Raw genomic sequence first — 25,740 nt, forward strand, 5'->3', positions numbered from 1 at the left:
TAAGGTTGGGTCATTGCTTATCGGCTTGAATTCCTCCATGTAGAAATTGTGTTGTGTTTTGCAAACCTGAAACAGCCAGAAAGGAACATAATCAGGCTCCTACTAAAATCAAGGGTATTGGTTTGCACTCAACAGACTGTATAGCTCTAGTTGCCACTTAGGAGTGACCTGGCCATCTACCCTAGGGAGGGCTCACTACATAGTTTTTCCCACACAAATGGAGTGAGTTGGTGAGAAAATCAAGGGAATGGGCTGTGGCCAGTGGACCACAACATTGCCCTATAGAAGTGGCTACTGGAATGAGGGACAATGGATTCAGGTGGTATGGAGTTTCTTTGCTATAATTCTGGTGGTCCCTTCAAGGTTTCCAGAGGACTGCAAGGTTCAGACCAACCCATAGAGACCAGTAACACAGAAGCAGATTGGTCACAGCCAGCCTTCCAACTCTGGAGCCCAGGGATTTAGGGTCCCAGTTGCCAGCGGCCAGCATTACCTTAATTGGCCTTTGGAGGCCAAGAGCCTCAGCACTATGAGGTGCAGAGCATCGCATCCAGCAGAGTGACCCCAAGGGCAGGCAACTCCACACAATGCCCTGCTAGGGTTGACATGAGAGCCGGCAAATGAGGAAGCTCTGCCTTCTTTCCTACAGAACCCAGAACTTAGCACAGCCAGAACCATCACGGTCAGTTCCTTACAGAGACCTGGTGCCCACCTCTGTTCACAGTCATCTCACTCCATGGCTGACCTGATGACGGTCCAGAGACATCTGATGACTGCCACTCCATATCTATCATAGAACAGGTTTTTCATCATTGGGCACAGGGAGCATGAGTGTTAGATGTGTGACCCTGGAGTAGGTCGGACTCTTACCTAGGAAAGGTAAGTTCATTGTATTACCTGTGGGGATTCGGAGACCATCCATATGGATGGAGAGAAGAAACGTGGAGCACACAGTGTGCACAGTGCCTGCCATGCACCAAACCCACCAAACTGACATGTCTTAATCTGATCATCCTTGCTTTTGGCACACGTTGGAGTATGCCATTTGTGGGCCTTATTAAACACCAGCTCCAATTCTGCAGGCAGGTGGGCTGACACTCTTCATCCAACCAGCTCGCAGGACACTGTGATGGTCCTTGCTAAGGAGGGACAAGGCCACGGGAAGCACAGGCTTCCCCTTTTCACACAATGTCTTCCAGATCTTCCACAGCAGACAAGGGATCTCACCCCATGCCTCCCTTTCCTTTCTTTCTTAGATAATGTTTTTCCTCAACACCCTGGGAAGACCAAGCTTGTCCTTGTTACAACTAGAAACAAAGGACCAACTTTCATTTACACATCACACACATCACCATAGAAACCTAGGCAGTCAGCACTGTGAATACCCTCATAGAAGCAGGGAGGGGGGGACATGATAGGGGCTTTGAGGGAGGAGGTGAACTGGGAAAGGGGATAACATTTGAAAGGTAAATAAAGAAAATATCCAATTAAAAAAGGAGAGAAAATGGCTGTAAATGGCCAGAAGACCAGAGGGCAACTCTCTCCCTCTCTCCCTCTTCCTCTCCCTCTCCCTCTCCCACCCCTCTCATTTTTCAATGGCAAAGTACAAGACTTTATAAACTCAAATAAATGAGGTGGAATAAGAAGTAAAATTGGCCATGTGATCTAGTGGGAGAATGTTCCAAATCTGTCTGAAAACCTGCTGTGTTTCAGGACATGGGCCTCAGCTGCCTCTTCACCACAGTCTCCAGCATCTAGTCATCAGCTGGAGATGCTCACATCCTCCAGCAAGCTGTGGATCTGTACATTGGTTATTACTGTGGACAGGTCTTGGAGCTAGAGTTGCTGAGCAGCCTGCAGGGTATACAGAGGCTCAGTCTCAGCATGGAGAGTGCTGTTTGTACTCTTGACTAAGAGGGGCTCTTCCTGGAGGAGACATGATCAGCCTGTTTGAGGATAGGAGGTCCTTATGAACATTTTGAATCGAGGAGGGCTGGTTGGTCCGGGTGAACTCAGTAGGCAGCTGTACTAGTGGAGCTGTTCTGGGGTGTTTCTGTGATGTCACAGAAGTGACCAAGAGGCAGGCATGTGACCCTTGAAAGGCTATCTATACTCCATCACTCAGCTCTGAAGTCTCTCTGCATCCTCAGATCACTGCCCAGCCTCCTGTAGAAGGAAGGCTCAATAAATTCTTGAGAACTAAGTAAATCAGAGGAAATGTCCCCTTTCAGGCCACCTCCAGATCATCTGGCAGATCACAGCCTTTAGCAGGCTTTTTGGGAGAGTGATCAGCATGTCGAGAATTGGTTCTGGGAGCCTGTAGAACATCCAACTACAACAGTGAAATCAGCTCGCCCTCTCTGCATCCTTCTATCCACAACTTTTCTTACTCATGGCCACACAAGTGCACAGAAATGGAAGCCTCTCAGCAGTGTCCTTGCAGGGGTTTGTGTTGGTGGGATTTGGGGGAGGTGCAAAGACCCAGGCTCTGCTCTTTGCCGTGTTCCTGACCCTGTATGTAGTGACCGTCCTGGGCAACCTCACCATGATCGTGGTCATCACCCTGGATGCCCGCCTGCACTCCCCCATGTACTTCTTCCTCAAGAACCTGTCCTTTGTTGACTTCTGCTACTCCTCTGTCATTGCTCCCAAAGCCATGACCATCTTTCTCTCTTCTTCTAAGGTCATCAGCTTTGCAGGATGTGCCACTCAGTTCTTCTTTTTCTCCCTTCTGGTTACAACTGAAGGCTTCCTGTTGGCAGTCATGGCCTATGACCGTTTCATGGCCATCTGCAGTCCCCTGAGGTACCCTGTGACCATGTGTCCCATGGCATGTGCCCGACTAGTCCTGGGCACATACTGTGGTGGCTGCCTGAACTCCATTGTGCAGACCAGCCTCACGTTCCAGCTGCCCTTCTGCAGCTCCAACCGTATTGACCACTTCTACTGTGATGTGCCCCCATTGCTCCAGCTGGCCTGTGCTGACACAACTCTCAATGAGTTTGTCATGTTTGGCATCTGTGGGCTCATCATCGTGTCTACCACTCTTGTGGTCCTGATCTCCTATGGCTACATCACAATGACCATTCTCAGGATGCGCTCAGGGTCAGGGCGGCACAAGGTCTTCTCCACCTGTGGTTCACACATGACAGCTGTGTCCTTGTTTTATGGAACTGTGTTTGTCATGTATGCTCAGCCAGGTGCTCTGACATCCATGGAGCAGGGGAAAGTGGTCTCTGTCTTCTACACCCTGGTTATTCCCATGCTGAACCCCCTCATCTACAGTCTGCGCAACAAGGATGTGAAGGACGCCCCGAGGAGGCTGGGACAGAGACATAGCCTTGTGAAGGAGGATGTGCAATGAGGGCTGGAGGGAGGACTTCTAATGAAATACTGTACAACATCTTCTATTCATCCATCCTGCAATGGTTCCTAGGGTCACATTATAGACCAGGTACTAACTAAGCAGGTAGCATAGTGCTGATCTGTTGAGGGGGAGAGAAAGTTCAAAGCCACTTTTCAATGTGTGTTGCAGTGAACATGATTTTTTTCTCTGAAAGGAAATAGATATTTGGACTGATGTACAAAACAGAATAAATTGCTAAAGCTTTTTCTAATCCCGCTTTGATGTCTATCTTGGTAACTCCTTCTGAGCATACAACTGTCTCCTGTTTCCATTTAGTTAAGCTCTCTCTGAAGCTTTAGACTTGCCAAATTTGACTCCAGATGCTGGAGAAGTGGCTTATCACTTAAGAGTGCTTGGTGTTCTCACAGAACTCAGTTCCAAGTACCTATGCCAGGAGACTCATAATCATTGTGTAACCCCATCTCCAGTAATGGTCTATAATCCATTCATGGCCATCTACTGTCCCCTAAGGTGTCCTATGTCTGTGTGTCCCATGGTGTGCGCTCATCTGGTCCTGGGTACTTACTGTGGAGGCTGCCTCAAGTCCGTTGTGCAGACTAGCCTCACGTTCCAGCTGCCTTTCTACATTTCCATCCATATCAAGCACTTCTAGAATGGAAACACTCAGCAACATTAATGAGGATGAATAATTTCGGATTAAACACAGTATATCATGTTCATGGGCAATAAAGGTCAGCATCCAATGTAATTTATAAACCATCATATTTGATCAGATGTAACTCCAAATCCACAGCCACTTTTTACTTCATTAGGTGTACATACATACTCATCCTTACTAAAAGATAAATATAACACACATAAATAAAAATTTAAAAGTCATAAAATAACTCTAAACATATTGCCAAGTTTTCCTCATAGTGAGTTCCATGGCTCTGGTGAAACACATCTAGCATAGATTGTAAGTCACAAAGAGTCTGAATTTAATGTAGTGGTGAATATATATACATATTACATATGTATATATGCATATGTTGGAATCAATTTGTAACCCCACAATCTTGGTACTTCATTATATTGTAGTTAGGAAAAGATGTGCAACCCCACTGTGTCCTCCACTCAACCCCAGGAATTCTGCTTCAAGTTCAACACTTGTCCAGATCTGACCAGAGTTACCACTCCCTTCTGAGAGCTTCCTATAAGACAGCCAAGGTGTTTGTCTTATTCTTGATGTCTGCTGCTCAGCATCATGTCCTTGTGTACAGTGAAGGCTGCATGGTTTGTAAGACTTCGTGTGAGTGCAAGTTGAGGGAGGACTGCTTTCACTCTGCACGTGGGAATGCATGTATGGATTTAGTTACTTTCTGACACACAATACTCACTCTCAGCAAGAATTTAAATTACAACTCATAAGAAGGCTAGAATTAAAAGTGTGAAAACTTCAATAGAAAACTGATCTCTACATGTTATTAGAAATCCAATTGTTGAATGTTTTAATTTTGGCAAACAAGGTCATTTAAAAGGGATTGTAGGAAAATGCCATCCTGTATCTCGGGTCCCTCAGAGACCAGTCTGCAAAGGAGAGTGAGTGGGTGGCAGAGGCAACATAGCTTCTTGGACAGGGTCCCTTTGGGCCTTCATCTTCAGCCAGGAGGCAGAGCTGAGACCCAGACCTCTGTGCACCTTCCCTGCAAGAGGAGAGCTTGCCCGCAGAGAGTGCTCTGACCACTGAGACTCAGGAGAGAGTTGGACTCCCAGGAGTTCTGACAGAGGCTAACAGAATCACAGGAGGAACAAGCTCCAGCCAGAGAAAACTATAACAACTAACACCAGAGATTACCAGTTGGCAAAAGGCAAACATAAGACTCTTACTAACAGAAACCAAGACCACCGGGCATCATCAGAACCCAGCACCCACACCACAGCGAGTCCTGGCTACCCCAACACACTCAAAAAGCAAGATTCAGATTTAAAATCATAACTCATGATGCTGGTAGAGGATTTTAAGACAGACATTAACAACTCACTTAAAGAAATACAGGAGAACACTGGTAAGCAGGTAGAAGTCCTTAAAGAGGAAACACAAAAATCCCTTAAAGAATTACAGGAAAACAGTGCCAAACAGGTAGAAGTCCTTAAAGAAGAAACATAAAAATCCCTTAAAGAATAACAGGAAAACACAACCAAAAAGGTGATGGAATTGAACAAAACCATTGAATATCTAAAAATGGAAGTAGAAACAATAAAGAAAACCCAAAGGGAGACCACTCTGGAGATAGAAATCCTAGGAAAGAAATCAGGAACCATAGATGTGAGCATCAGCAACAGAATACAAGACATGGAAGAGAGAATCTCAGGTGCAGAAGATTCCATAAAGAATATGAACATGCTCTTTAAGGCCTTACCTTTCTTACTCTCCTCTCTAGCCCTCCTCCTCTCTCTCCCTTCCCCCCATCTCCATGTGGCCATGGCCGGTCTCTCTCCCTCTTTCTACCTTCTCTCTCTCTCTCTCTCTCTCTCTCTCTCTCTCTCTCTCTCTCTCTCTCTCTCTCTCTGCCTTTCTACAATAAAGCTCTAAAACCATAAAAAAAAAAAAAAGAATATGGACACAACAATCAAAGACAATACAAAATGCAAAAAGATCCTAACTCAAAACATCCAGGAAATCCAGGACACAATAAGAAGATCAAACCTACGGATAATAGGTATAGATGAGAATGAAGATTTTCAACTTAAAGGGCCAGTAAATATCTTCAACAAAATTATAGAAGAAAACTTCCCTAACCTAAAGAAAGAGATGCCCATGAACATACAAGAAGCCTACAGAACTCCAAATTGACTGGGCCAGAAAAAATCCTTCCCATAACATAATAATTAAAACACTAAATGCACAAAACAAAGAATATTAAAAGCAATAAGAGAAAAAAAGTCAAGTAACACATAAAGGCAGATCTTTCAGAATTACACAAGACTTCTCACCAGAGACTAGATGATCCTAAAGAAATAGATGCCCATGGACATACAAGAAGCCTACAGAACTCCAAATAGACTGGACCAGAAAAGAAATTCCTCCTGACACATTATAATCAACAAATGCACTAAATAAAGATAGAATATTAAAAGCAGTAAGGGAAAAAAGGTCAAGTAACATATAAAGGCAGACCTATTAGAATTACACCAGACTTCTCTCCAGAGACTATGAAAGCCAGAAGATCCTGGACAGATGTTATACAGACACTAAGAGAACACAAATATATAGTAGCTCAGGCTACTACACCCAGCCAAACTCTCAATTACCATAGATGGAAACCAAGGTATTCCATGACAAAACCAAACTCACACAATATCTTTCCACAAATCCAGCCTTTCAAAGGATAATAAAGGGAAAACACCAACACAAGGATGGAAATTACTCCCTAGAAAAAGCAAGAAAGTAATCCTTCAACAAACCTAAAAGAAGACAGCTGCAAGAACAGAATCCCAACCCTAACAACAAAAATAACAGGAAGCAACAATTACTTTTCCTTAATATCTCTTAATATCAATGGACTCAATTCCCCAATAAAAAGACATAGACTAACAGATTGGCTACATAAACAGGACCCAACATTTTGCTGCTTACAGGAAACCCACTTCAGGGGAAAAAAAGATACTACCTCAGAGTAAAAGGCTGAAAAACAATTTTCCAACCAAATGGTCCCAAGAAACAAGGTGGAATAACCATTCTAATATTGAATAAAATCGACTTCCAACCCAAAGTTATCAAAAAAGACAAGGACGGGCACTTTATACTCATCAAAGGTAAAATCTTCCAAGATGAACTCTCAATTCTGAATATCTGTGCTATAGTAAAGCTCAAACCACACATTGCCTCTCACACAATAATAGTGGGAGACTTGAACATCCCACTCTTATCAATGGTCAGATCCTGGAAACAGAAACTAAACAGAGACACAATGAAACTAACAGAAGTTATGAAACAAATGGATTTAACAGATATCTACAGAACATTTTATCCTAAAAGAAAATGGTACCTTCTCCAAAATTGACCATATATTTGGTCACAAAACAGGCATCAACAGATACAAAAATACTGAAATTGTCCCATACATCCTATCAGATCAAGGCTGATCTTCAATAACAACATAAAGAATAGAAAGCCAACATACACGTGGAAGCTGAACAACACTCTACTCAACAATACCTTGGTCAAAAAAGAAATAAAGAAAGAAATTAAAGACTTTTTAGAGTTTAATGAAAATGAAGCCACAACATACCCAAAATTATGGGACACAATGAAAGCAGTCCTAAGAGGAAAACTCATAGCTCTGAGTTTTCCAAAAAGAAACTAGACAGAGCATACACTAGCAGCTTGACAGCACACCTAAACGCTCTAGAACAAAAAGAAGCAAATTCACCCAAGAGGAGTAGACGGCAGGAAATAATCAAACTCAGAGCTGAAATCAACCAAGTGAAAACAAAAAGAATTATTCGAAGATTCAACCAAACCAGGAGCTGGTTCTATGAGAAAATCAACAAGATAGATGAACCCTTAGCCAGACTAACTAGAGGGCACAGGCACAGTGTCCTAATTAACAAAATCAGAAATGAAAAGGGAGACATAACAACAGAATATGAGGAAATCCAAAACATCATCAGATCCTACTACAAAAGGCTATACTCAACAAAACTGAAAAACCTGGATGAAATGGACAGCTTTCTAGAGAGATACTAGGTACCAAAGTTAAATTAGGATCAGATTAATGATCTAAACAGTCCCATATCCCCTAAAGAAATAGAAGCAATCATTAATAGTCTCCCAACCAAAAAAATCCCAGGACCAGATAGGTTTAGTGCAGAGTTCTATCAGATCTTCAAAGAAGACCTAATTCCAATTCTCCTCAAACTATTTCACAAAATAGAAACAGAAGGAACACTACCCAATTCATTCTATGAAGCCACAATTACTCTGATACCTAAACCACATAAAGACCCAACAAAGATAGAGAACTTCAGACTAATTTCCCTTATGAATATTGATGCAAAAATACTCAATAAAATTCTTGCTAACCGAATCCAAGAGTACATCAAAATGATCATTCATCATGATCAAGTAGGCTTCAGTCCAGGAATGCAGGGATGGCTTAATATACGGAAAACCTTCAACGTAATCCACTATATAAACAAACTCAAAGACAAAAACCACATGATCATCTCGTTAGATGCTGAGAAAGCACTTGACAAACTCCAACACTCATTGATGATAAAAGTCTTGAAAAGATAAAGAATTCAAGGCCTGTACCTAAACATAATAAAAGCAATATACAGCAAACCAGTAGCCAACATCAAACTAAATGGAGAGAAACTTGAAGCAATCCCACTAAAATCAGGGACTGGACAAGGCTGCCCACTTTCTCCCTACCTATTCAATATAGTACTTGAAGTCCTAGCCAGAGCAATTAGACAACAAAAGGAGATCAAGTGGAGGCAAATTGGAAAGGGAGAAGTCAAAATATCACTATTTGCAGATGATATGATAGTATTTATAAGTGACCCTAAATATTCCACCAAAGAACTTCTAAAGCTGATAAACAGCTTCAGTGAAGTAGCTGGATATAAAATTAACTCAAACAAGTCAATGGCCTTTCTGTATACAAAGGATAAACAGGCTGAGAAAGAAATTAGGGAAACAACACCCTTCAGAATAGTCACAAGTAATATAAAATACCTTGGTGTGACTCTAACTAATGAAGTGAAAGATCTGTATGATAAGAACTTCAAGTCTCTGAAGAAAGAAATCAAAGAAGATCACAGAAGATGGAAAGATCTCCCATGCTCATGGATGGTAGAATTAGTATAGTCAAAATGGCTATCTTGCCGAAAGCAATCTACAGATTCAGTGCAATACCCATCAAAATTCTAACTCAATTCTTCACTGAGTTAGAAAGGGCAATTTTCAAATTCATCTGGAATAACAAAAAAGCTAGGATAGCAAAATCCATTCTCAACAATAAAAGAACCTCTGTTGGAATCACCATGCCTGACCTCAAGCTGTACTACAGAGCAATTGTGATAAAAACTGCATGGTACTGGTACAACTACAGACAGGTAGACAAATGGAATAGAATTGAAGACCCAGAAATGAACCCACACACCTATGGTCACTTGATCTTTGACAAGAGAGCTAGAACCATCCAGTGGAAAAAAGACAGCATTTTCAACAAATGGTGCTGGTACAACTGGTGGTCATCATGTAGAAGAATGCGAATTGATCCCATTCTTATCTCCTTGTACAAAGCTCAAGTCTAAGTTGATCAAGGAACTCCACATAAAACCAGAGACACTGAAACTTATAGATGAGAAAGTGGGGGAAAGCCTCGAAGATATGGGCACAGGGGAAAAATTCTTGAACAGAACAGCAATGGCTTCTGCTGTAAGATCAAGTATTGACAAATGGGACCTCATAAAATTGCAAAGCTTCTGTAAGGCAAAAGACACTGTCAATAAGACAAAAAGGCCACCAACAATTTCGGAAAGGATCTTTACCAGTCCTAAATCTGATAGAGGACTAATATCCAATATATATACAAGGAACTCAAGAAGCTGGACTCCAGAAAATCAAATAACCCAATTAAAAATGGGGTACATAGCTAAACGAAGAATTCTCAACTGAGGAATCCCAAATGGCTAAGAAGCATCTGAAAAATGTTCAACATCCTTAATTATCAGGGAAATGCAAATCAAAACAACCTTGAGATTCCACCTCACACCAGTCAGAATGGTTAAGATAAAAAATTCAGGTGACAGCAGATGCTGGCGATTATGTGAAAGAAGAGGAACACTCCTCCATTGTTGGTGGGATTTCAACCTGGTACAACCACTCTGGAAATCAGTCTGACATAGTACTACCAGTAGATCCAGCAATACCTCTCCTGGGCATATACCCAGAAGATGTTCCAACATGTAATAAGGACACATGTTCCACTATGTTCATAGCAGCCTTATTTATAGTAGTCAGAAGCTGTAAAGAACCCAGATGTCCCTCAACAGGGGAATGGATACAGAAAATGTGGTACATTTACAAAATGGAGTCCTACTCAGCTATTAAAAACAATGAATTTATGAAATTCTTAGGCAAATGGATGGACCTGGAGGATATCATACTGAATGAGGTAACCAAATCACAGAAGAACACACATGATACGCACTCACTAATAAGTGGATATTAGCCCAGAAACTTAGAATACCCAAGATACAATTTGCAAAACACATGAAACTCAAGAAGAAGGAAGACCAAAGTGTGGATACTTCGTTCTTTCTTAGAATGGGGAACAAAATACCCATGGAAGGAGTCACAGAGACAAAGTTCAGAGCTGAGACGGAAGGAAGGACCATCCAGAGACTGCCCCACTCAGGGATCCATCCCATATACAACCACCAAATCCAAACACTATTGCATATGCCAGAAAGATTTTGCTGACAGGACCCTGATATAGCTATCTCTTGGGAGGCTATGCCAGTGCCTGGCAAATACAGAAGTGGATGCTCACACGTAATCTATTGGATGGAACACAGGGCCCCTAATGAAGGAACTGGAGAAAGTACCTAAGGAGCTAAAGGGGTCTGCAACCCTATAGGAGGAACAACAATATGAACTAACCAGTACTCCCAGAGCTGTGTCTCTAGTTGCATATGAAGCAGAGGATGGCCTAGTCAGCCATCAATGGGAAGAGAGGCCCTTGGTCTTGTGAAGATCATATGCTATTTCCAGTACAGGGGAAAGCTAGGGCCAGGAAGCAGGAGTGGGCTGGTTGGGGAGCAGGGCAAGGGGATGGTATAGGAGGCTTTAGGGACAGCATTTGAAATGTAAATGAAGAAAATATCTAATAAAAAAACCAAAACCCAAACTAAACCATAAATAAATAAATAAATAAATAAATAAAGGGCGTGTAGGCAAAACATTCCTAGAAAAACCCAAAAAGAAGAACCCAGCCTTCTAGAATATGCAGAAGGTATAACAAAGGACTAATGAATGTAGACCAGCAAGGGAAAAAGAAGGAAACTTCTTATAGGGAAATGCCCCTAGAAGCCTCTGATATCAAATTCAAGTTGGCCATCTCAGATCAACAGTGGAGAAACTCATCTGTGGAACAATTAAACAAAACAGCTTTGGATATAAACATTAATAATTCAGGTATCAATGGCAGATCATCTTTAGTAGACAAAATAGAACTCAGAATAGACAAAAAAATTATTTTGGCAAATGACTAAAATGATAAGGTACCAATATTAAAATCAAATTTCGATAGAATTGAGAATGAAGGTTTAATGGATACAGGAGCAGATGTAAGACAGAGACGATTAATAAACAAAAGATGATTAAAATTTCTCCCAGAGACAGATAAAACTTTATAAAACAGTGTTGTGTCAGGGTAGAGAATATGCTATTTCCACACTGGGGTGGGGGTGCGGGGGGGGGAACTTATGGATTCTATCCAAACCAATAAAAATCAGATTTGACCATGGGAAACCTCGTGTAGATCTTCGCTACAAATAGGAAGAGAGAAATTAAGACCAAACAGGACAAGTGACATGATTTGCTAAGTCCTCCACATGGAAATAACTGTGGGACTGCTGAGACATGAAAGTGTCTCCAGCCAGGACCTCAGCTATGCATGGACAATGAATGAATCTTTGGCTACAGAATCCTCAGAATTTATCATACCATCTGTTCGAATGCCATAGAAAAATTTATATTTCAGTTTGGTTATACAGTCCAAACTAACTTATAAAGTAAAATAAATGCCTTCTACTGAAACAGAGAGCACGGTATCATCTTTAGCCAAATTGTGCACACTACACATTCCACAATTGTGTAAATGCAAAATGTGTATTACCTCTAAAAGCTTATACATTCACAGAGAAAAACAACCAGAAGGCAGGCTTGATAAAATTCACTCATGATGATGAGATGGTGAAGCATGTTTGCTCCAGCATTCTGCCTGATCCTACTGTAGGCTGCCTCACCAAAACCTGCTTCTGGGACAGCTTAGAGGCAGCTGCCAACCCCAATTGGTCCACTTTTCAGACTGTTCCAGTCATGACTTCAGTTAAGCTCTGAACTTTCTCAGCATCCAGAGACTGGATGACAAATGTTACAGGTAGCTCTTTAGACTGGTAAAAATCCCAATTTTTAGGGAGCCCTCAAAAAAGAAGAATGACACTCCAAATCAGCAGTGAGAAATCTTAAGAAAACTACTCCTTATTTCCCAGAGGTGGGGTGAATGGTTTCTGGTTGTTCTGTGGGTGATGAATGTTTGTGATCGATTGAAAGAGGAGAATATAGGAATAATAAGAAATGGGGCAAATTATTAACTCTACTTTTAGATTATATTTTACTTTGGTAATTTTATTAAACTAAAGTCATTTTTTGACAATGAGACAGGTCTGCTCCTGGCAGCAACCTCACTCCAGGTTCAATGACTTCCATATGAAGTTGCTTCATTGTGGCAAGCTCGTCACTGGGAAAGAAAACGCCCTTGCCACAGTTACAGACTGAATGCTATCCAAACTGGACAAACAAGATACGGAGAAATCAGCTGCTGAACTTTGAAAGGACAAAGTAGGTTAATCCTTCATAATTCCTACTTCCCAAGTCTGCTCAGTTGTTGTGCCCTTAAAGCTAGATAAAGAAATCTAATAGTTCAGTCTCACTTATTTCAGAGCTGGGATAAGAAAAGGTGTAACAAACTCACTAAAAAGTCACTAACAGCACTTGATATAATTTTTAGTCCCTCCAAACATGCTACCATCCCAGGGAAATTCACACATGCATTCACAAAAGATATTCTTGTACCCAAACCTCAACATTCTACCCCTATCCCCTAAGACATATGATCAGTGCATGGTGGAAGATACATTTAGCCATATATAACAATCCACAAACTCTGAACACTTTGCTCATCATTGGAAAGTCAAAGACCAAAGACTCCTCTGAGAATGAAAGTAAAATCTTAGCTATTTTTCATATGTAGTAAAAGCAATTTATAAACCCCTGTTGTGGCTTAAATGAGAATGGCTCCCACATGGTCATGTATTTGAGTGCAGGGTCACCAGTTTGTGGGAAAATTTGGGAAAGAGTGGGAGGCGTGGCCTTCGTGGAGGAAGTCTATCACTAGGAGTAGGTCTGAAAGCCCAGGCCCTGCTGCTCTCACTCTTTCTGCCTGCTGCCTGTAGTTCAGGATGTTCAGCTACTGCTCTAACACTATATCTGTCTGCTTCCTGCCATGAAAATCGTACACTCACCCTCCAAAACTGTAAGCAAGCCCCCAGTTAAGATGAAAGGATGGACTATCCAGAGACTACCCCACCCGGGGATCCATCCCATAATCAGCCACCAAACCCAGACACTATTGCATATGCCAGAAAGATTTTGCCGAAGGGACCCTGTTATAGCTGTCTCATATGAGGCTATGCCAGTGCCTGGCAAATACAGAAGTGGATGTTCACAGTCATCTATAAGATGGAACACAGGGCCCCCAATGGAGAAGCTAGAGAAAGCACCCAAGGAGCTGAAGGGGTCTGCAACCATATAGGTGGAACAACAATATGAACTAATCAGTATCCCCAGAGCTCATGTCTCTAGCTGCATATGTAGCAGAATTTGGCCTAGTTGGCCATCACTGGGAAGAGAGGCCCCTCCGTATTGCAAACTTTATATGCCCCAGTACAGGGGAACACCAGGGCCAAGAAGTGGGAGTGAGTGGGTAGGGGAGCAGGGCGGGGGGAGGGTATAGGGGACTTTGGGGATAGCATTTGAAATGTATATAAATAAAATATCTAATTAAAAAAACCTAGGATGCTACCTATAGGACATGAATGACAAACGTGTTAGCAGGGGCTCTGTTGTGTCCTCGTGTATGCTTCCATGATGGGAAAGAACATAGAGATTGACTCTCAGAATGCAGATGAAGACTTCATGCCCTTGTCATTCTACCAATAAGAACGTGGTTGCTTCCTCAATCCCAGGGAAGATCTTAAGAGCAGAACTAAGGAGTGTCGAGATTTGGGACATGAGGACATATGGAGCCCCAAGATGTGTGTGGGGACACAGCTAACTGCTGAGGAGGGTGACGCTGGCCTTTCTCTTTTCTGTCTCTTCTATTGGATCACTGCTTACTGGATTGTGTTTCTTCAGACAGAAACAATCAGAAAAAGGACGAAAGAGGGATGGATTTCATTTACTCGGGCTTCTAATGGCACGGGAAGACTTGGGTTTGCAGAGTTAGTGACTTGAGAAAAGCCAGTGCTCATTTAGGGGAATTGAACTGTCCAGCTGCCTTCCAGGAAGACTTTTACAATGTGGTTTTCACATCAACATGGAAAGTTGAAGGGAACAACAGGAGGATGGGCTGTGGCCACCTTGACCATTGGTTGACTCTAATGAGTTACACTGAACACAGTTGCTCTTGAGTTGCCTCTGCTGTAATCCTGATGGTACCTCCAGAGGTCCCTGTGAACAGAGGCTTCCGGCGACCCATAGGACTTGGATGGTGCTGAGGCAGAGATTGGCTACAGCCAGTCTTCTACCTTTGGAGCCCAGGGAATTGGATTCCCAGCTGTCAGTGGGACAGCACTTTCCTAATTGGCCATTGGAGGCCAAGAGCCCCAGCAAGGCTAGAAGCACAGAGTCCTCACCAGCATAGTGACCTCTCCACATAGGTTTCTACTTTCAGTGACAGGAGAGCAGGCAAGGTAAGGAAGCAGGTTTTATTCTCTACAAACTGAAGAACCTGTCACAACCATAACCTGCATATCCTGGATCCTCATGGGGACCCAGGTGACCACCTCTGCTCACAGTCATCTCAATCCACTTCCTAAGAACCCATAAATGATCTGATTAAGGGACAGGATCAACTGATGCCCACCTCAGCCACCACAGACCAAGCTCAGCAGCACAGGGGCACTGGGTGCATGGATATTGGCTGTGTGACCTTGGGGTAGACCTGACTCCCATATGAAAGGTAAGTTCATTGTGTCACTTGTGAGGAGTAAGAAACTTTGTAGACAGAGATCAGAAGGGTAAACAGTGTTCACTTAGAGCTTGCCTCAGTAAGCTGACATATCCTACCCTGATCATCTCTGGCCTTGGCACAGTTCAGGGTGTGCAGGTTTGAGGGGACCCTACCCTTGTTCAATCTTATTGAACACTAGCTCCAATTTTGCAGGCAGGTGGACTGAAGCTCTGTATCCAGGCAGCTCAGAGGAGGCAGTGGCTCCCCTGGCTCATCAGGAGTAGGGCTGAGGTGAGCAATGACTGTCCCTTACTGTCATGATCACCCAGTTCTCTCACAGCAGAGAAATGTCCTCAACCCATGCTTTCTTCACATCCCAGAAATGGCAATAGCTAAGCAAGCTGGGGGAGATCAGGCTTGTTTGGGGGTTAACAAGAAGCAGCAGACCAGCCTTCCTTTCTATAATTATTAGTATGGAAATCCATGTGTGTTCAGTACTGTGACCCTTGGTGATTGTGTCAAGAGTGTGAGCACAAAGCCATTCCATCCCCCCTTCAGCTTACAGTGGGAAAGTTAGCTTTGCAGTGCATGGTAGGCTCAGATGGGACCCCCAACCACCAACCGACACACATATGAGAACTGTGGATAACTGGAGAGGAGAGTGGAGGGCACAGAAAATGAGCTCACCCAGACTGAGAACTTTCCTAACTCCTGGAATGATAGAGAATGGACATCACACAGATCTACCGATGTGTCTCAGCCTGGCAACTTCCCAGCTAAGTCCTGTGTGTACCAATATGGTAGTGACCACAGTGAGCCCCACTTAGGATACTTCAAGATTTTCAATGCTGTGAGCACTGTAAGAGAAATTGAGAGGAATGGTCTGAGAGCACTGGGCAGAACCAACTCTATTTGGTTTTCAAATGGGAAAGAGTAAGATCTTTTAATTCCTCCAAACTTGAGTTGAGGTACAGAGCATAATTAGCAGTGAGATGGGTTTTGAGGGCATGAGGATGTCCCAGATATACCAAAGACCCATCCTTGGTGCTTTTGACGGGATAGAACTGGGCTATCTCATCTCCATGTTCTATCTAACAATAAGATGTTGACAGGAATCCCCTAGCCTCCTGCATACATTGATGGCTACTCAAGTCTATGCTTAGAATGAAAAAAACGTGGTCCTCCATGGGACAGACCATGGCTCAGCATCAGCCTGGGAAGGGCTGCTCCCCACTCTCTTTTCAGCCTGGAGAGAGAAGGATCACACAGCTCAATTTCTGGAAGGGCAGGAGGCCCTTGTAATATTCTTGAGTCAGGGACTATGATGAGGTATGGGGTGAGACTCAGAGGACTTCTGTACTGATGACACAGGAAGCCTTTGGAGGTGGTGGGACATGATCCTTTAAACCCCCAAAGCTGACCCAGATAAGGAGACAGAGTTGGCAGTGAAATCAGGTCCCATGCCATGAGCCTGTCCCAAATATGTAAGGGTCCCAGGCCTCGTGTGAGTCAGGGCATGGACCTAGGCCACAATCTCTAATATCATGACACTAGCAGGAACCCCTCACACCCTCAATGAAGCTGAGTCTGCACAGATCATAGCTGTCCAGCAGTCTTGGGAGTCAGATGAGGTCAAGAGTCTAGCAGGGGACCCAGATATAGCCCAAGTCTGGAGAGAGCTGTTTCTCTACTCTGAGTCCAGCCTAAAGATGATAAGATCACCTACCCCAGTTTCTGGGAGGTCAGCAGGTTCTCTTGTCCATTCTAAGGTCAGTGGATGAGACAGAAGGGAAGGGCAGAACTTGGGAGTGTGTTTTTTTCTTCTTCTTAAAATGACATCACTCAGGATATCCCTGGAGGTGGAGAACAAGCAACTCAGAGGCAAGTGTGGAGACTCTGTACCTGAGAGTCACTCAATGCAGAAACCCTCTTTGTATCCTCAGAGCTCAGCTCAGGCTTCTGCACGGGGCTCAGCACTTCCTTAGGAACTAAGTACCTCAGAGGAGATACCCTCTTTCAGACCACACTGGTCCACCTGGAAGGCGATCCAGGCCTCCGGGCTTGTGAACAGTATGTCACAGATGCATCTCAGCACTCCATGGGACAGGTGCCTTTAGAGTTGAGGACTGTTTCCCTTCTGCCTCCACCTTCCTCTCTTCAGCTGACCCCATTCATGGCCACAGCTGTCCACAGAAATGGAAGCCTTACTCCAGTGTCCTTGCAGGCCTTCGTGCTGGTGGGATTTGGGGGAGGTGCAGAGACCCAGGCCCTGCTCTTTGCTGTCTTCCTTGTCCTGTACATGGTGACCGTCCTGGGCAACCTCACCATGATTGTGGTCATCACCCTGGATGCCCGCCTGCACTCCCCCATGTACTTCTTCCTCAAGAACCTGTCCTTTGTTGACTTCTGCTACTCCTCTGTCATTGCCCCCAAAGCAATGGCCAACTTCTATTCCTCCAAAGTCATTGGAGTTGCTGGTTGTGCTGCACAGCTGTTTTTCTTCTCCTTTCTGGGAACAAGTGAGGCTTTACTTCTTGCTGTGATGGCCTATGACCGCTTCATGGCCATCTGCAGTCCTCTGCACTACCCAGTGACCATGTCCTCCACAGTCTGTGCTTGCCTTGTGCTGGCTGCCTACTTTGGAGGTTGCCTCAACTCCATTGTGGAGACCAGCCTCACTTTTCAACTTCCCTTCTGTGGCTCCAATCACATCGACCATTTCTTCTGTGATGTGCCCCCGCTACTCCAGATTGCCTGTGCCAACACCTCTGTCAATGAGCTGGTAATGTTTGCCATCTGTGGTTTCATTCTAATGGGGGCAACATTAGTCATCCTGATTTCATATGGCTACATCACTGTGACCATCCTCAGCATGCACTCGGGATCCAGGAGGCACAAGGTCTTCTCTACCTGTGGCTCCCATTTGACAGCTGTGTCCTTGTTTTATGGAACTGGGATTGCTATATATGGCCAGCCAGGAGGTTTGGCATCTAAAGAGCAAGGCAAGGTGGTCTCCATCTTCTACACCCTGGTCATCCCCTTGCTCAACCCCCTCATCTACAGTCTGCGGAACAAGGATGTGAAGGATGCCCTGGAGAGGCTGAGACAGAGACAGAGACAGAAACATGCAGCTATATAAAGGAAGGCATCCTGGAGATAGAAGGAAGGGCTGTGTGGAAGACAATCTCATCACTAGGGCAGTTTATATGTGGTTTGAATCTTGTTTTCTTGTTTGCTTCTGGGTAACTTCCTGCATACTTTCCTCCTTCTGGCATTTATGTGTGATTTCTTCCATCCTCTTGTATGCCAGGAGCAGCATAGTCTCTCAGGATAGACCCCTGTATTAGGACAATTATCTACAAGGATGAGGCTGCTCCTTGGAGGCGAAATAATTACCTCCTGAGAACCAATTTTTCCTTCAAACAGCAGAGGGTTTCTTGGGCTGTTCTCTAGAACTATGATGGAGACCCTCTGTGATGAGCATGACCAACCACACCACATCACTTGTCCTCTGTCCCAATCCCTGTCCCATTTCAACATAAAATTCTCATCAGTACCCCCACTAATGGACTCAGGTCACTCACTGGACCTTGCTATTTACTCTGAACAATGTATTTATATTAATTAAACTTCCTCTCTTTGACTCAAGCCATCTCTTGACTCTATAAGTAGCATATAGGTGGCTAAGCCTAGCCTATTGAGAGCCCAAGCTTGGACCTGGGCCTTCTGCTTTATCTACTTATCTGTTATATTATTAGCTAAAGAAAACTTAGGCTAATTATATGTGAACTCTCATTTTATGTATCAATTTGAACTAAATCCTTTTAGAGAAGACTTTATTATGTAAACACCAGCTAACACATATCCACAGAGAGCATCTAGGAACAAATGCATTTATGGCAACATTCAAATTGGAATCTTGGTCACAACACTAACACAGCAAAGCAGATTTATCAATATCTGAAGGAACATTGAACATAGACTTTTGACAGAATACAGTGCATTGGGATCACATATTTATTTGGTTCAGTTCATTCCCAAACTTTTGCTGTTGCTGTTGTACAGCCTAAGTAAACACCCCTGAAGTTAGATTTTAAACTGTTGTCTTTGACATTTGTTTAGTCCCAAGCCAAACTGAAACTAATTTTTGGATTTCTGTGCTTTACCTAGGATGGGCTTGAGATGGCAATGTTGAATAATTGATTTCTTTAAAGAATAAACAGAAGAAAGAGAAAGAAAAAAAACACAGACAACTATCTTGACAGGGGGGAAATCAAAATTCTGTATTAATATCAGATGGAAATATGCATACAACAAGGATAGCAATTCAGAGACACATGACAACACCTACAACAAATGGCATTTTAGGCTCACATGAGACTCCACCCAAACTTCCCCTGTCCATCGTACCCCTGGTACCAAGAGGTAAAGAGTTACCAAGTCCCATCACTAGGCCCAAACTTTCCCAGCCAGCCCAGCTACCATTGCTGACAGAAAGGGAGTTGGCAGACCCCACCATTGGGCCCAGACTCTCCTGTCTGCACAGTACCTAGCACCAACAGGTAAGAAGTTTCCATAGACTCTATCCTACACTTCCACACTTCTCCTTGACTCCCCTGCTAGTATATAAGCTTCCCCTTGACCATCAGCTTCAGGTCCATAATTCCATTCAACCAGCCAATTCCAGATGTTCAACTTCCAGTACAAAACCAGAAACAACCCAAAAAACTAAGACATCATGTGTCCTCCAAAAATGACTACTCCTATAGTAACGGACCCCAATGAGAATGCCCTCAAAGGTCTTCCTGGGAGAGTGCAAAAGAACAATGATAAATACATTCAAACAACTCAAAGAAGACACGGCCATATTCCCACGGCACAAAACCAAAGGGAAAGGAGATAAGGGAGACAATAAAGATATGAAAACAGAACTCAACAAAGAGGCTGAATTACTGGAGAAAAGCTCAACTGAAATGGTGAAGAAGTTGTTGCTGATATTTTTTGGGGGTTTTAGTTTTGTTTTCTTCTAAGAGAGAGAAAAAACTTGGGATTGGGTGGATAGAAAGGGATGTAAAGATCTAGAAGTTGGGGAAGGAGAAATAATATAACCAAAATATATTGTACAAAATTCTCAATAAAATATAAAAATAGCTTTTAAAAACAATTTAAAAATAAAAATTTAATCAGATAAATATTTCAAAAGCTAGTTGACTGAAATGGGCAATGCATGAAAGGAACTCATCCATCCTCCCATGAGCCTTTGGGCACTACCCTGGATCATCCATCCTCCCATGAGTCTTTGGGCGCTACCCTGGATCATCCATCCTCCCATGAGCCTTTGAGTACTACCCTGGATCATGTATTTGGTGTTCATTACAGGACTGAACTGCTAACAAAGAAGATCAAGCTTGCCCCCAAAGAACTTTTGCTAAACAGGTCCACTTCCCCCATATCCTGATAACTTCTCTTCCACTACCTCCAGTTGGTGGTGAGTAAGAGGAGTGGTTGAATGCTTATTAAAGTAGGTTGCAAAAACTTTATGCCTACAAATGGTTCCACACCCATGTACATACAAGTGGCACTAATTGGACTCAGAGAGAGAGGAGAGAGAGAGAGAGAGAGAGAGAGAGAACACATGAAATTGGGAAGCAAAAGTGATAGGATAGTCGAGCAGTTAAAGTATAGATTTGATCAAAACATTATATTCATGTATGAAATTACCAAAGTAAAATGAAGGAAATATGTTTTAACAAAATCAAATAACCCAATTAATAAATGAAAGAAATAAACACTTCTCAAAATATGAAACACAAATGGCCAAAATAAACATATGAAATATTCAACTTCACTAGCTGTCAGAGAGATGCAAATTAGGACAACAGGGAAGGGGTTAGAGATGTTTCAGAAGTTAAAAGCACTTGGCACTCTTGCAGAGGAACCAGCACATACTTGCAGCTCACAGTTATCTGTTACACTGGTCCCTGGAGGTTTAACATCCTCTTCCAGCTGTGATGGGCACTGCACACATGTGATGTCCATACATACATGCAGGCAAATGCACATTAAATAAAAAATAAATCTTAAAATGGGAGGTTGAGTGCCGCAGACCCTCTGGGCCCCTTTGTCTGTGTGGAACGGGTCTCTAGCCGCGGGTGGACAAAGCGTAGGATGAGTGACAAACAGACGCACACAGGAGAAGTCGTGTGGAATCTGAATGTATTTTTCAAATCAAGCATCAGACTTTTTATGCAAAAGACAATAAAGAAGTTGGGTGACATACCCGCAAGGTACAAATGGGGTAACCGGATGCTTAATGACTCTTACACAGAATAGAGGAATGAAAACTCAAAGACTGGCAGAACTGGGCAATAAAATAACTGAGACAGAGTCAGCCCTATCTAAGGTCAGCTATAATCTTAGACGCCAGGTGTGAGAACTTTTCACTCCTAGGGCAAGGGCTTTAACACCCAAGTCATGGTGCTAACTAGGGAGTTCCATTCTAGCTAACCATCTCATGAATAATGCAATACTCTAAAACCACAGCCCGATCTACTTCCTAAACCATTGTAAATTCCTGTATATGGGTGTAACTCAGCTATAGTTCTAAGTATCTATTCTGGTTTCTTCTACGGTCAGAAACTTCTTTCTTCCTTGGTGATGGTAGATTCCTGTGAAGGGCAGTGACCTAACTTTTACTCAAAGAGATAGTGTAATACCAGGGGCAGTACTGAATTCCAAGCCCAAGGTCTTGCTCAAGGACGATCTAGGACTGTTGGAAACCTGAGGCTTTAGCTATGTCAGAATTCAATCTTAAAAGGCACTTATAATAGAATGATATTGAAAGAGAGCACGTGGGTACATTGGAATGGAGAATTAAGGGAACGCCAGACTCCAGGAGGAGAGCTTCCTTGAAACTCTTTTCCTCATGAGTGACTTTTAAACCTCTCGGCTTCCGCTGACTCGACTGGAATGCGTGGCAGTTGAGGCACATGCCTTTAATCTCATTCTTTGAGAGACAGAAGCTGACGGATCTCTGAGATCAAGGCCAGCCTGGTCTACAGAATGAGCTTTAAGAGAGTCAGGGCTACGCAGAGAAACTTTATCTTGAAAAATCAAATAAGTAAATCTTGAAAGAAACAACACTTAAATTCAGTCTTACTTCAGATTACGACAATTTTGTTAATAAAATGAAATTGTCTTAATGGGAGCCATTAAGAAAATAAAAACTCAGTAAGTGCTGGTGAGGATGTGAATCTGAGGAAACCACTAGACACTGCTGGTGAAAATGTAAACTAGTCCATTCAGTATGGAAGCTTCTCAAAAAAAACCAACAGATCTTCCATATGGTCCAGATGAAGCTCTTCTGAGGACTCCAAACTAGCACATCGTGGAGACATTTCCACATCACACTTTACTATAGCACCATTTATAATAGCTGAGGCATACAACCAAACTAGGTGTCCAGCAACAGGGGAGTGGATGAGAAAAGCATGGTATGCACAAACACACAATGGGATTTTGCCAACTGCAAGAAGAATCAACCTATTTCATCTGCCAAAAATGGATGCAGCTAGAGCCAGTCATATTAAGTAACCTATGACAAGTGCCATGTTTTCTCCTACTCATGGATACCAGATTTTACACAAATACATGAAACCCTATGTGCACCTATGGCATGAGGGTAGAAGTAAAACTGGAGGGACAGGAAGCAACAGCAGGGGAGTGAGCTAATTATCGGGGGGTATAGGGGTGTGAGCGAGAAGCTGTTTGACACTTGTATGTAGCTCGAAAATAAAACTATTAAAAAAATAATATGTGAGTCCTGACTAATATGTTATCAGGGAAAGTGTCAAGTCCAGAACTGACCCAGGTGTATGAAGACACCAACCAAAGCCACAGGCATGCAGTCACCCAAGGGACACATGATCAAGCACTGGGGCAAGCAAAGGCTCACTGCAGTCCAAGAGAAGCACTTTCCCTTAGTTTGCATAGCAGCTATTACTACTGGATTGGATTTTGAATCCCTTTAAGCAGGAAGTGTATTGCTTAAAGGAATTGAATTCTTTAAGTAGATGGGAACAGCAACAGAGGGGGTGGGGTGGGAACTACACCACCTGGGAGACTGTTCTAATGAGGGGCATTGGTCTTTCTGAGATGACTCTGCCATACTCCCAATGGTCCTTCCCCAAGTCTCTGAGGACCAAAGCTTCCTGCCAATAGACCAAGAGAGGATACCATGAGAAAGAGATTGGCTGGAGCCAATGCTTAGCCTCTGGAGCTCAGAGGCAGGGTGAAGTTCCAGCCACAACAGAGAATGGTGTCCTTGTAATTGGACACTGGAGGCCAAGAGTCCCAGCCCTGCCAGATGCAGAGAATACTCCCAAGCAAGACGAACCCAACATGCACTGCCTGTCTGAGAGGGAACAGAGAAGAACCAAGGCAAGGAAGGTGTCTTCCCTCTTTACAGGACCCAGAGCCTGAGACATCAAAAATATTCACACCAGACCCTCAGACACCCGGGTGCCCACCTGTCCACAATCATCCCATTCCACTGCCAAGGAAGCTGTAAATCACCTTATGAACAGGGACCACTGATGCCCATCTTCAAAGAAGCCCATGCTTGCCAGCCTGAGGATGCCCGGAGAGAGCTGTTGGCTGTGTGACCTTGTTGCAGACCAGACTCTCACCTAGATATGGTAAGTGTGTCACCTGTCAGGACTGAAAATGTAGGAGAGTTGGTGGCTAGAGGGTAGCGGGGTCAACATTCAGCAGGAAGACATAGATTGTCTTAGTGGTAGGAATGTGCCTGTTCTGAATAGCTCTGATCTTCACCCTGTTCAGAGCTAGTACTGGAGCCTCCACCCTAGGCTTAGCTTGTTAAATAAAAGCTCCCATTCTGCAGATATGTGTAGTAAAGCTCTGTGTTCAATCATGGTACAGGCTCAGGAGTGGCAGGGCCTAGGTGAGCACAGGCTATCCCTTCAATTCCCTGTCACCAGTTGTTCCACTGATTCTGTGGGTATCCTGTATCCCTTGAAAACTGGAGAGATCATGTTTGTCCTTGCTGCAGCAGGAAGCAAAAATCCAGACATGGCACGCATATTTTCATCACGTTTACTACAATGGAAACCTGTGTGGTTAGTTCTGAGACCCCCTACTCCCCTGGTGGGCGTGTCAAGAGTGAGCACAAAAGCCCCATGTACCTATGAAGAGAAAATGATCATTTGTGCTTGCACTGGGAAACTGGACTTCATAGTAGATGGTGGACTCCAACAGGGTCCTCCAGGATCCATGTCTGCACTGTATGTTGTATATGGAGGATGGCAGTGGTGAGTTTTGCAACAACTGAACCCATCTCGTTCACAGCATCCTTGAGCCCAAAAGGTGATGTCAAGCAGATACTTGCCTCTAGCTATCTAGGCTCCCAACTCCAGAAGCCTCCTGCATCCATCTCAGGGACCTACAGAATGGTCCCATGACCAGTCCCAAGAGGGTGTTCCTCACCTACTGCTCTGATCCCTAAGAGGAAGAGAAAGTGACTGGGAATAGACAGCAGGTGTTAAGCAGAGGCTAGCCTGTCTGCTTTTCCAACTGGAAAGGTAAACCCCCAAAGCCAAAGTGAAACAGGTAACAGAGATGTCAGGGAGATCGAGTTGGAAGCCAATATGCATGGTACCAGCCTCGCTGTTTCAGAGAACATGGGCCTAGGCCACCCACACATCATATATAGGTGTTGACTGACAGGAACCCCTAACATGCTCAAGCAAGCAGAGGCGCTGCATGTTCATTGCATTTATGGACCAGGCCTAGAGTAAGAGCTGCCTAGGGGAGAGCAGAGCCCTATAGGGAACAAAGGCATGGCCTCAGGGTGGTAAGAGTCATTTTCTTACCCTGATTTCCAACCCGGTAAAGATAAGATGACCCAATCTGGCTGCTGGGAGGTCAGCAGATCCTCATGTTCATTTTACAGACTGTAAATAACATGAAAGGGTAGGGTGGGGCTCTTGGGTGGCTCCTGAATGGTGTCACTCAGGAATGTCCTTGGAGGTGGATAGCAAGCAACCCAGAGGCAGCTGTAGGGAGGCCAAAGTCTGTACCTAATAGTCACGTGGCTCAGGAAGCCTCTTTGCACCCTTAGATCCACAGTCCAGCGTCCTACACAGACAGTGCTCAGCACATCCCATGAACAAAAAAGTCAGAGGAAATGTCCACTTTCAGGTCAGACCAGCACAGCAGAGCATCTGGTGAACTTTTGCACAGTGGCACCAACAGGTTCCTGCAGGCTGTGGAACATCTGACGACGCCAATGAGACCTGCTCCCTCTCTCTCCCTCCACCTTCCTCTCTTCTGCTGCCCCCACTC

The 25,740-nt window shown here is 43.7% G+C and overlaps 2 protein-coding genes across 2 annotated transcripts; both read left to right on the forward strand.

Moving 5' to 3' along the window:
• Window positions 1–2,344: 2,344 nt before the first annotated feature.
• On the forward strand, window positions 2,345–3,426 carry Olfr1413 (olfactory receptor 1413). Its single transcript, NM_147037.2, has one exon. It carries the CDS (start codon window positions 2,393–2,395, stop codon window positions 3,362–3,364), a length of 972 nt encoding a protein of 323 aa, NP_667248.1. The 5' UTR covers window positions 2,345–2,392; the 3' UTR covers window positions 3,365–3,426.
• A 14,125-nt stretch (window positions 3,427–17,551) lies between these two features.
• On the forward strand, window positions 17,552–18,517 carry Olfr1412 (olfactory receptor 1412). Its single transcript, NM_146277.1, has one exon. The coding sequence runs from the start codon at window positions 17,552–17,554 to the stop codon at window positions 18,515–18,517; it is 966 nt and encodes a 321-aa protein (NP_666389.1).
• The last annotated feature ends 7,223 nt before the right edge of the window (window positions 18,518–25,740 follow it).

Source organism: Mus musculus, chromosome 1 (assembly GCF_000001635.26).
Source record: "Mus musculus strain C57BL/6J chromosome 1, GRCm38.p6 C57BL/6J".
NCBI classification, from domain to species: domain Eukaryota; kingdom Metazoa; phylum Chordata; class Mammalia; order Rodentia; family Muridae; genus Mus; species Mus musculus.